This window comes from Carettochelys insculpta, chromosome 2 (assembly GCF_033958435.1).
Source record: "Carettochelys insculpta isolate YL-2023 chromosome 2, ASM3395843v1, whole genome shotgun sequence".
Taxonomy (NCBI): Eukaryota; Metazoa; Chordata; order Testudines; family Carettochelyidae; genus Carettochelys; species Carettochelys insculpta.
The window spans coordinates 43,829,021-43,842,174 of NC_134138.1; the positions used below are offsets into that span (position 1 = coordinate 43,829,021).

The 13,154-nt window shown below is 38.6% G+C and overlaps 1 protein-coding gene and 1 non-coding gene across 8 annotated transcripts in view; one reads left to right on the forward strand and one right to left on the reverse strand.

The window, feature by feature from the left end:
- Positions 1-13,154, reverse strand: part of VPS13B (vacuolar protein sorting 13 homolog B) — a 903,527-nt gene that overhangs the window by 190,601 nt on the left and 699,772 nt on the right. For all 7 annotated transcript variants that reach the window (XR_012644370.1, XM_074986872.1, XM_074986870.1 and 4 more), the window contains one exon: positions 681-1,383. Coding sequence is in view for 6 of the 7 variants with exons in the window: in XM_074986872.1 (XP_074842973.1) it covers positions 681-1,383 (703 nt within the window). In the remaining variant the exon portion in view is untranslated. The remainder of the gene's footprint in view (positions 1-680; positions 1,384-13,154) is intronic.
- LOC142009859 (U5 spliceosomal RNA) lies at positions 9,962-10,073 on the forward strand. The gene has a single exon (XR_012644623.1). It is a non-coding gene; the product is annotated as a U5 spliceosomal RNA (small nuclear RNA).

The following is a 13,154-nucleotide window of genomic DNA, read 5'->3' on the forward strand; positions in this document are numbered from 1 at the left end:
TCTGGCTATGGTCTGAAGAAGTGGTTCTGTCCCACGAAAGCTCACCTAATAAACTATTCTGCTCGTCTTTAAAATGCTACTGGACTGCTTTTTGTTTTGATAGTGTATAGACTAGCACAGCTCCCTCTGTGTCACTATTAAGACATCACTTAGAAGATGACAGTAACTCTTGTAAAGTTTACGATCAAAATCGCTTGTGTTTCTGATTCTAATTTTAGCAGAGAACAAATATGGGGAAAATATAATGGTTTTCAGCCATAAAAATACCATTTACGAAAGAAACTTGACTTACAACCCATTGCTTATTGTACTAGTTTGGAAACTCCTGACTGTAATGATAGTATTGTGACAGCCTCTATTATTTCTCTGATACTGAGAAAACAATATTCAGTAAAATAAGAACTAGTTTCTGAAGGTTGACCTTTAATTAATTTCAATTTTTTATTCTATTCTTAGAGTTAGTTCAGCTATAAAACATATGGAATATATATATAGTTGGTAGATTAGACAAGAAATCCTATTTTTTAAAATAAAATATATATTATATATATATTTTTTAAACAAAATTAAGATGTCTTGTCTAACTTACCAGCTATTTCTGAGTGATCACCCAGGAAACTCTGAGGGAGCCTGATTGTTATGGGAGTTTTTAACACTCTCTGGTCTTTAAATGGTCTTACCTGTACATTTGTATTCTGAGGTTACTCCTTTAAGCACAGCATCAAACACTGATATTTCCACTCTCTGCTTTCTGTGGTGACAGCTCAGGAGTACAGAAGGCTGGGATACAACAAGATGCAGAAAAGGTTCCAACCGGAAGTCACCAGTTCCTCTGCGACCAGGTTGTCGAACAATAGTTATACCAAGGGTTTGTCGAGCAGATGATCTTGTGGAAGCATGAAGACTTTCTAGTGACAGTAAACCTGTTTTTCTCCCACTGGGCAAAGAGCTGTTACTGTTCAAGAGATCATCTGCAGTTACTGATGAAATACATGCCTGACTCAGCTTCCTGGTGTCTTGACTACCACCTGAATCTGTTTCTGAAGGGTTTGATGAACTTTTGCTTATTTTCTCACCATCCTTCTGATCTTGTAGTGATTTAGATTTAGGTAAAGGAGTACAGAAGTAAGACATCAAGGAGATCCGGCTTGCAGTAATAAAAATGTCAAAGGGAATGAAGTTCAGGTTCTTCACAATTGAAGACTGTCGGGAAGGACGGGCAATGCGGTGTTGACTGGTGCCACTATGTTGTTCTATTTGAACTATTCTGATTTTAACACTATCACTGCCAATGCCACTGTCTTGGGCACCGCTATAACGTGAAGATGTTTCAACTATTCCTCCATCAGACATGTCCATTTTTTTCTGTTCTTGTTTGGAAACCTGTGAAGGAAAACATGATGTTATCTTCTTATATCCATATCCCAAGCATATCCATTTCAGTGCCAGCAAACAATTGCTATTTAAACAGGATGTCACAAAAAGGGAATTATTAAAAAAAAATTATCCAAATTAATTGTAACAGAGAAATCACTCATGAAAACACAGCAGGTGTCTGTTCTGAAGAAATGGTGACTCACATCTGATAAAGTGCCAAAGGATTATGTGAAGGTGGAAAAAATGAATAATATTTCTAAGCTCAAACTACAATTTTTTCCAATTCTTTATGTTCCAAAGTATCAAAAAGAAATACAGGGGTTAAAAGAAAATTATACCTCTATGAAACAATATTCACAATTGAATAAGTTAAGATCCAAAATTTCTTTCCATTTTTTTTGTGTTAAAACAAAAAAAAAATCGACATTGCCATTAAATGTTTTAGTGTGTTTACACAATATAAAAAGTAATTTCAAATTCATAAAAAGAGTAAATGGAAATTGGAAGATCTAAATATTGTGTTGTAGGACTTGAAAGAATGTTTTCTTAGTCATACAAATGCCAGCTGCATTGTAGAAAACATCATGGCTTACTTCTCAGGTAGATGTCAATTACTTATAAAAACCTGCCAGTCTGGTGATATAAGTGGTGTATTTATTCACTACATTTTTTGCATTTGGCTATGACCTTCAAAGGATATCATCACACAGAAATTTTTAGATAGACTTCACTGATTATAGCTACACCAGTATTTTCCAATTTTATTTTTAACTCAAAAGAATTTTGCAGAACCCCATTCACCCCCAAATCCACTCCCCCATCTCCAGGCTTTACCTGCCTCAGCCCCCAAATCTGCTCTCCTGTCCCCAAGCCTTATTCTCCATCCTGCGAACTCATCCCTCATCCCCACGTTCAACCCTTCTCAGCCCCAAACCAGCCCTCCCATCCCCAGGCTCAGCCCCAAACTAGCCCCCCAAGACTAACCTATCCATGGTGCTGGCTGGGAGCCTAGGCCAGGCGGCCACGTGCACCCAATGGAAGAAGGCTGTCATGGAGGTGTTCCGCTGGTAGTGGGAAGAGTGAGGGGGTCTCTGCAGCTCACTGCCCTGCTGCTGCTGAAATAATGGAACTAAATTCAGTTGGTTTAATAGCCAGATCCCTCCCGCAACCCTGCTGGCTGTTAAACCAATTAAATTTAGTTCTACTGTTTCAGCAGCGGCAGGGCAGGGAGCGACACAGGAGTCAGCTATTGTAATGGAATTTTCTCATGGAACTCTTATTTTCACTTTGCAGAACCCTTGGGTTCCACGGAACACCTTTGCGGAAACACTGAGCTACTCTTTAAAAAGGCAGTTTGCACTATGGAATAAACAGTAATAGATTTTAGCTCTTGTCACAGTGAATACCACTAATCAAAAGTTAGATTGTGCCTTAGGCACAGTCCTCAGAAGGGGGCACTGCAGAGGTGCACCACCCAAGCAGAAATCCAAGAGGGACATGGTTCCTGAGGCAAAGCTGAAATTCTCCAAGAAGCAGAAGGGTGTGGGGGAGCAACCATGGCTGCAGATACACTTCTTTGGCCACGTCTACATGGGCACTTAGCATAGCATTGCTGCTGGTAGCACTATGCTACTGAGGTTTTTAGAAATTGCAAATGGTTGCCTATTTGCAAACTCACACGGCTAATTAGCATAGTGCGTGAAAGTTCGCTCCTGGCAGATGGGCGTGCCACCAGTACAAAGGCTGTGTGGACATAACTCTGCTGGCAAACCGCCCCCCCCCCCCATTGCCAGTTCCTTATTCCTGAATTTTTTCAGGGATCAGGGACTGGCAACAGAGGGTTTCTTTTTGCTGGCAGAGGCACGTCCTCACGACCTCTGTACCGCGGGCATACCCCCTGCCGATACTGAAATCTCGCAAGGCTATGCTAATTAGCTGCACAAGTTTGCAAATGGGCAAGCATTTGCAATTTCTAGAAACCTCATTAATGTAGCATTGCTTGAAGCTGTGCTGTGCTAGGTGCCCGTGTAGATGTGGCCTTTTATAAGGTGTAACATGTACTACATAACAACATAAATGATGATGATGATGATCAGCCAGCTTCACAAACTGGTTGGAAGTGAAGTAGTGACATTAGCTCATACATCAGACATCAAAACACTCCAGATCCACAAACCAGTTAGTCAACTCTACACCCTTCTAGTTTCCATCCTGCACACGTGACTAGATCCATTGTTTACAGTCAAGCTCTTAGGTACAATCGCATTTGCTCTGATCCAACTGACTGAGACCTAAAACTACAAGAACTTTACCAAATATTCATAAACCTGAATTACCCACCAGGAGAAGTAAAAAAAACAAATTGACAGGGCCAGACGCATACCCAGAGACCAGCTACTCCAAGATCAGCCCAAAAAAGCCAAGAACGGAACACCACTGGTCATCACCTAGAGCCCCCAACTCAGACCACTGCAATAAATTATTAAAGACCTACAACCTATTCTTAATCAGGATGCTACACTCCAGAAGGCCCTGGGTGACATGCCTGTTCTCTCCTACAGACAACCTCCCAAACTCATGAGGATCCTTACTAACAGCCACCGCCTCTACCCCAGGAACACCAGTCCTGGAACCTTTCCCTGCAACAAAGCCCGCTGCCAGCTTTGTCCACATATCGTCTCTGGAAATACCATCCCTGGACCCAACCAGGTTACTCACAGAATCACGGGCACTTTCTCATGCTCCTCTACTAGCATAATATATTCCATCATGTGCCAACAATGCCCAGATGCTTTGTATATTGGACAGACTTCTAACTCCCTTAGACAAAGGGTCAATGGGCACAAAACAGACATCAAAACACTCCAGATCCACAAACCAGTTAGTCAACATCTTAATGGAATGGGACATTCTGTCAATGACCTCAAGGTATGTGTGTTACTGAAGAGAAATTAGCGCTCCTTTTTAGAGAGAGAAGTGGACGAGCTGACTTTTATATTCAAATTCGGCACATTAACACATGGTTTAAATCGTGACGGGAACTTTCTGAGTCACTATAGGGGCTCGTCTGCATACTTGGCTCAATCTAATTCTTGACCTTTCCCCCCCACCCCTCCACTCTCTGATTTGCTCACCTTGATTATCTTTTTCTGATTTGTCCTCCTTGCTTACTGTTTTTGGTTCTCTGTGTCTTAAATATTTAGTCTGTTCTCGTCTGGCTGTGGTCTGAAGAAGTGGGTCTGTCCCACGAAAGCTCACCTAATAAACTATTTTGCTAGTCTTTAAAGTGCTGCTTGACTGCTTTTTGTTTTGATAGTGTATAGACTAGCACGGCTTACTCTCTGTTACTATTAGCTCATACAGTTTTGCTTCTTTCAGGAGCCTTGAGTCAACTGCCTACACTAGTCACGAACTCCTCTTGGTGTAGTGAGTGGAATGCCTCTGGTCCCTTCCCTGGAACCTATTATAAGGTGACACCTTATAACTTCTGCTTATCTCATTTACCAGTGAAGAGAGAGACACAACCTAACCCAGAATTTTTAATTACATGAGCTAATAATATTTAACTGCAATACAATGCAATGGAAATGAAAGGCACTGAAATATTAGATTTCTTTCTCTTTACTCCTTCTACTGTATAACATATTAGAAAACTGATTTCTTTTCTTTTCTTTAAGAAAAGCTGAGAGAGATTATTGGAATTGCTTTATATCATGCTTCATAAAATCAAAGTGAACAAAAGCAAACATTTCCTTTAAATGTAAATATATTAGAGAAGTATATTGCCACAGACTCCTACACAGAAACAAAGTAGCTGAGATTTTCTTTGAAAGTTTTTGTCAGCTCTAGCTACAAACTGGTCAGTGTCATTCATGTATATAGTTTTCTAATCACCATATCGTTTTCTGATAATAGGATATAACTTTTAAGGCAGCCTTAAAGTAACTTACTATGGGTTCCACCTTTCTGGTCTGGCATGGTCGGGACCTGACCGGTCTCAGACAAGAAAATTTGCTGGACCAGGGGGGAGGTTTCCTGTCACTGGCCCCTAACCCACCAACTCCCCCTGCCACTGGGCTGCTCACCTACCTGCTGCTGTGAGCACACCCTGGCCTAGGCTGCTGCTGGGGCTCCTGCTCCCGCTATGGAATACCAGATCCAGCTCTAGCTCCAGTCCAGCAGGGCTGCTGGGGATGTGGCTCTGGCCCCACAGAGAAGACAGTTTCAGTCTGCTCAAGTGCAGCTACTCCCAGCCTGAGCCCTGGCTCTAGTCCTGTGGAACTGCTGGAGGGGCTGCTGGGGATGGGGCTCCAGCCCTGCACTACTGCCCCGGTTCTGTGGGGATGCCAGGAGAATCTGGCACTGGCCCCAGCTCTGGCCCCATGAGGCTGCCTGGGATTTGGCTCTAGCCCTGCATGACTGCCCTTGTCCCCAAACCTGGGCCTGTGGGGCTGCCTGGAGACACTGAGCTGGGCCCTGTGCGGTTGTCCCCACCATGGGATTGCTGGATGATGCAAACTCCTGACTGTGCAACTTGGGCTGCCAGGGACAGCTCCAGCCCCCTAGGAAAGCTGGAAGACATGGGCTGCAGCCTGCCCTCCTGCCTGGCTCTCTGGTCCCAGAACATCCCTGGTCCTGCTGGATGAAGAATGTTGCTAGACCAGAAAATGCTGGGTTTAGGAGGTACAACCTGTAGAATCAGTTTTCATGAGTCACTGCACTGTGAAGCAAGGAATTCTTCAGCCAGTGACTCAGTCTGATAGTGGCCAAGTCAATTAACCTTTCTATCTTAGCTTCTTCCTCTGTCAGCTGGCAATAATATTTCTCTCTCCTAGATCCTGTGATGATAGGTGCTCTAGAAATGCCAGTGAAGTTTCACTGTGTGAGCTTACCAGCTGAAGTTGGTCAATAAAAGATACTACCTCTCTCACCTTATCTCTCTAATATCCTGGGACACATATGGCTGCAACATCTCTGCATGGACAGAAAATGTGAAGAAATCCTGCAACAGCATTTGGGCCAACAACTGTGTTGTTGCAATGTTCTAAACAGGAGCATCGCTGTTCCAAACTGGTTTATTGCCACCACTTTAGCCCTGTGAAGAGTCATGATATAACAGTGGACAGATGCTGCAGACTCCTGTGCTGTCACTGTGGTTTGCCATTCATTTGCTACATGCAGCAGAATGACAGGTCTCCCATGTTTAAGGTGAATGTGAAGTGAAACTGAAGTGTCAGATAGTGAATGATAATTTAGTTTACAAGTGAAAACTTTTTATCAGTGCAGGACTTCCAGTGTGCAAATTAATATTTTTTTTTAAAGAGTTTCCTACATTTAGGTTAATTTAGAAACCTCCTCTTCCATTTTGGTAAATGTACTGACCTGGACAAAACACCTGCAGGGGGGTAAGAAGGTAGCTCTTCTCGTATTCTGGTTGGTCCTTGGCTTTTTGCTATTACCGGTATGGACACTAATTAGTCTCAATTGTGGAGCTTCTTGTGATGTGGACATTTGTTTAACAGAACTGTTACTGAGACTACCAAATCAACTCACATGTCACTGAACAACAGTCAGATAGTAACTACCTCCCCACATTGCCAAGCAGTGCTCTACCAAGCAGTAAGGAACCTGAACTAGTGACTCAAAGGTGAAATGGATAACCTATCAGTTATGCCACCTTGCACCGTACTGATAGTTTGGTATTTACACTTACTTATGTTCCTATTGTAAAGATTGGAAGAAACAAGTAATAATATGCAACTCAGTTTGATTGATGATGTTTGAATATAAAACAAAAGCAGCAGCAGTATCACTGAAACTTTGCATATCAATCGCTTATGGAACTCTTGGCCAGTTACTCAGTTTTGCATTTAACTTTAAAGTATGCATAATAATAGAACTGGTAATAAGAATTAAATACTCCTTTAAAGGGTCAGTGGTGATAGGGGACTCCCAATGGAAAAACTCAAAAAACAGATTTTTTGGAATAAAAAGGCCAATACTTTAAAGATGTCAAAACCAGCAAAATCAGCTGGCTGGTAGCAAATGTAATGGCAACATTTATCATTGTGCTGTATTATATCAGTTCTCGTACTCTTTACATAACCCATTTAAAATGAACAATAAAAGTTTTCTTTAATTAGCTACTGGTGTGCATTAACATGATCATGATTAAACCATAAAAATCAACTGTACATTACTCTGGTCCCCATCCCATATGTTTTAAATTATTTAGTTGAAAATGTACTTTGAGTCCCTTTTAAAAATTCAACCTTCTGCTTTCAGAGAATTAAATGCATATTACTGTAGTGGAGAAGATAATGTTTCAGACCTCCAGGCATATATTAAATACACTGGCAGCACATTAGACAAAATGCTTTACTTATTAGATACTTCCTATTCTAAACAGTGTCATCAAAGGCTAAAAACAAAATCCATATAAAAGCTGCACAATGCTTCCACACAGAACCTGTGCCAAAATCCCTGTACTTTCCAACTAATGAGGAAAGGATGTGTACTCTTAACATACGAATGTAAGATTTTCCAAGCATTCACTTTAGGAAACAGGGCTATTGATTCCACATGGCTTATGTTAAATGAAACTGTATTGGTACAATAACCTTTAAGATATCTGGCATGATAACTATAATTAAACAGTATTCAAAGGGATAAAACAAAAGGGAATTTGGTTCCACAATGGCTAATTAAAATGAAATGAAAAAACACAGCATGTCATCTATCAAGATAAATTGTTATTGTTTAAGAACTATTTAAATACTTTTAAAATATACTTTTAGATAAAATCTGAAAGGACTGGAAAAATATTTGTGGCTTAAAAATGGATAGTTTGGCGAAGGAAAAAATATAGGACTCTGAAATTTTATGCTGAGAAAATAGCTTTAAAGCTTTGAGCATAACCAGATGGTACTTAAATCAGAGGAATTCTACAGTCTCACTGTCAGAATGAATTGCAATATGAAAAGCCTTTCAATAGCTAGAAAAACATGTCAAGTTGATAGTTTACTTCTTAGATGACTTCAATGCATTTTCCCATCCTTTCACAGTTATATAGCTTATCAATACTAGCCACCAAGGAAAAGGTGTTGAAAGCTACACTAGTAGCTAGGGACCTGGGGCTAATTCTTCTCTTTTATGTGTTGAGATAGGTAATTTTACTAGCTTAACTCCTTGAGTTAGCATGTACTCATGAACATGCATTGTACAGTGCTTAATAAAATTTAATGTAGATAAATGGAATTGCTTTTCCGAATTACAATATTAAGTAAACAGCACTGTTCATGGTCTAGGGGAGACTAACTTTGGTAAATTCTCTCTCAAAAGTGGCCTAATTTTGATAAGTTCATACATAAGAGATTTTTGCTAAAAATAAGTCCTTCACAACTCAATTTTTTAAAAGGGGAGGAAATTGAACTATGCAGGTAAACTTTGAAAATATTAGTTTAGATCTATACACAAATTATATTTTCAATGAAAGAGGAAATATTTTAAAACAAGTGATGAATTCTGCATTGCATCTTCTATGTTTTCTTATTGATTCTTCACTCGTAATCAGCAACAAATTTGTGTGTGTGTGTGTGTGTGTGTGTGTGTGTGTGTGTGTGTGTGTGTGTGTGTGTGTGTGTGTGTGTGTGTGTGTGTGTTTAAAAAAAATGAATGGTTGAACTTAAAAACTTTCTACCTGTTAGAGAAATATAACTTGTTCTGCTAACCCCTACTTTAAGTACAGAAAATAACAGTCCAATTGGTAGAATCACGCTAAGCAACAGAATCTTTTAAAATGCAATAATGTACATCTGCATATTTTTCCAGTTTCTAATATTAATTATGGTTATATAACGGTGCTATTGAAGTAATATTTCCAGCTTGCAACACTCATTCCCTAGCTCTGATCAAAATAGTTTTAGCTAATCATGAGATCATTCTTCACATCATATAAATTACGGAAAATGTCACAAGTGTGAAACCACAGAATCAAAGTGCCAATCACATCTGGTACATCATTGTGACATCTGACCTAATTTTATTGCTCTTAATAAAATTAGTAGTATTTTCATGGAAACAAATATCTTGTCTATCGTATAAAATCAAATACAGAAAGAGAATTAGTTCCAGTTTTTTTGTAAACTGTGCTTAAACTAGAATTACAGAGAAAAAAACCCCCACTCTGGTTTCACTTCAACTTTTTAAAATAATGTCCTTCATCTATCAAAGCATCTAAAACCAAACAGATGCAAACTTATTTGACTACTATCACTGTAATCTAAAGTCCCTTTTCTTCATTAACTACAGTTTACCACATTATTCTTATGACTATAACAACTAAAACTAATGATTGTTTTGCATTACAAACTATGTATACAAATAAACACACATTACCATTCTGAAAATTATGAAAAAGGTTTTTTTTTCCAATTTGATATATTAGCTCCCTTGAAAAATGTTAAGAAACACACATTTTAAGGACTATTATTATGTTACCATTATAGTTTATAATGATGTATTTGCAGTTTTCTGAATTTTAAACTAAGGCGTCAGTTCTGTAATGAGTCTCGGTGAGCATCTGATCCTCCAGTTTCTCTTCAGATTGTATAAATTTTTTGCCTTTTACTAAACATTTCCATGGAGAGGAATGTACCTGAATGGATCCAACTGTCAGATGACAATCTAGGTCATTTAACTACAGATTGAGTCAAAAATCCAATTTATCTCTCATCTGATGAAGCTGTTTTAACCAGAGCTTGCTGCCCAGCAAAAGCTATTTTAAAGTTAATTTCACTGAGACTATTATACACGATTTAATATAATTACTCTAAATTGGACTACAACTGAAATTTTCCCAATACTAGAGAAACTGTGCAAAAGAGCAGAACTAATTATATATGTCATTGCATCATAGATATGATGGCAAGCTTTGTCCTTTATGAAGTAATTTTGCTAGCTCTTCGAAGTTCGAGTAAGCGGCTACTATCTGTTAAACATCAATTCAAATATTCATATACGAAAGCTGTGCTAAATATTCCAGCTGTAATATGGTTATAGCCAAATATGAAAATTCCTACTAACTTAGGTAGAGTGAATAGTTTTCTTCTTAATATAGACAGCATGTTTCGTATGCTATATTACAAAAGAGTCTGAGACTTTACAAGCCTCTTTCAAAGACATATACTTTCAATTACAGAAAAAGTAATACCAAGATGAAACTCGGCATACAGGTCTTACAAGAGCAATCTATATTTAAATTTCTAAGTAAAAAGCATATTTTAACATTTTTTTCCACTAAAATTAATGTCACTTTTATTTTTGCTTCTTTGCATTTTGTAAAAAAATATGGCTTAGGTTAAAAAAAATTACATATACTTGAACCTTAATCATAACTGTTGTTTGTATATGTGCATTGTCAGGAGGCTGAAGTTTAACTTTTTAAAATGACTGCTGTACATTCAACTTAACTACTTTTCAAAATGGTGCACTGCTATACATTCAGCTTAACTACTTTTCAAACTGGTGCAATCAAAGCTTTAACTCTGTTTTGCATCATGGTTTCTGACAGACTTGCAGAGAGATCCTCTCTTTGTTTTAAGAACTCACACAAAGTTTTGCAATTGCTTCTGTCTTAGTTTCCAGCCCCTTTTGCATATTTCCATTACGATGGAATTGAATAGGCTGTTAGGAATTGTACTGATCTTACTGGAAACAACTGTGTCCCATCAAACTATCTGAAAGTGCTATTAAAGCTGGATTGACTGTGAACACAATAGCACATTTGATGATGTAACTGAACTGTGTAATTTAAAATAATTTGTGTCTTGTAAGTGCAGCAATACTGAAGTAACAAAGAGGCTTTCTATTTAAAGGATCGGTGTTTTCGTGACCAAGAGCACATCTGTTATATCAAAAAAACTTCTCATTTGATCACAAACTTTGGAAAGGAAATTTTACAATAAGGAAATACCGAATGCAGCTATTTAATGACATTCACAGATAAAAAAGCCATGAAAAGTAACTATCTGATAACACTTCCAATTAATAAATACTGAATGCACTTAATGAAAAATGAAAAGATGTGTAACTAACTAAATTAAATTGCCAGTTACCAGGACTATGATTGAGTCCATGACTCATCAAAAGGACAGGAAGAAAAGTCAGAGACTGTTTTTCTTGAACAAAATTATTCCCAGCAATAAATTTAGCTTTTAGCATTAAATGTAATTAAATTACATAATTCATTAAATAAAAGTAACTTTTCAGATACTTTTCACACCACAAAAAATCTACTGACAGTTTCTTAAGTGAAACAATGTATACTGTTAGGTGCAATATCTCAGATATCAAATGTACAAAAGTAACTGCCCTAGGTCTTGGATATCATAAAATCAATTAATAAATATGACCAGAAACATATTGGATTAAAGATGTCAATAAAAGCCTCTTGGCCCAAGAAAATAAACTCCACTTGGCTCCTTCCCAACCCCCACAAAAAGCCTGGGAAAATAAATGAGCTTTACAGAATGCCCTGAAGACCAGAAAATCTGGGCTCTGTGAGACCAAGAACTGGAGGTAAAGAATTCCAAAGTTAAGGACTACTCAACTAGAAATGTCATGCAGTCAGCCCCTTCTCACTGAAATCAGAGAGCTGTCAGCTTTAACACTTCAGCTTTCATAGATTCTTTGTGTTTAAGAAGTGATCATTAGATCAGTGGTGAGCAAACTTTTTACATCAGGCCCCACTTTTCACTCCTGCAATTAGCAGGGCAACTGCCCCCAAAATGTACCCAATGTACCCCAAACCGATGGAAATTTCAGTTATGTTCACATGAAAAAAAAAACCCCAGAAACCCCTTTTGGCACATGTAAGAAAGTAAACCTGTAGAATGTTAAAACTTTATTAATCACTATACAAATGTGAATACACACGCATAAAAACAGTAATATATTTCAATATTTTTAACGAGATGGATGAGCCTGACACCTAACAGCCAATTGTGCTGTGACCCCCCCCTTACAAAATTTAATGCCCCCCCCAAAGTTATCCACCCCTCACTTTGCACACCCCTACATTAGACCATCTGTTCTGACCAACAGTACACCCCACGCCATTCAATCTCAACCAATTACCCATGTACTGAGCCTAATAAATTGTGGTAGGCTAAATGGTAACCTATGTTTGGCCACGACATATCTCCCAGAAAGGCATCCTCTGGACCTAAACCATATAAAATGGTACTTCAACTCTCAAGCCTGAGATTAAAAACCATATTCTTTACCAGTTGAACTAGCCAGCCATAGTTCCAACTACTGTAGCATCCTCAAAAGAAGGTGACACTCTGCAAAATAGTCAAGATCAATATTCCTACTCATCTTTTCCATCCAAGTCCAGATTTTTTCCATCATATGCAGAATAAATTTTTATGTGCACTGGGGAATGTGCAAATATGCACCACCAGGAGAAAAAAACCCCCAAATTCTCACCTTGGGTGCTCTGATAATCAGCTGGGCAGCATTTGAACCTCTCCTGACTGACCACACAAGCACACAGCTTAGAGAGAACTCTGGTCAGATCCAAACCATACAAAATTGTACATGACAAAATCAACAGATTTTGCAGGAATATTGGTTCGACAGAAGGGGGCTCTTTTGAAAGATCCCATGGAACGCCTACACACAGGTGTTCTTTCGAAAGTAAATCAAAAGAATGTGGCTCTCCTTTTCAAAGCACTCTTCCACTCCCGCTCAGGAAGAATGGCATCTTCTGAAAG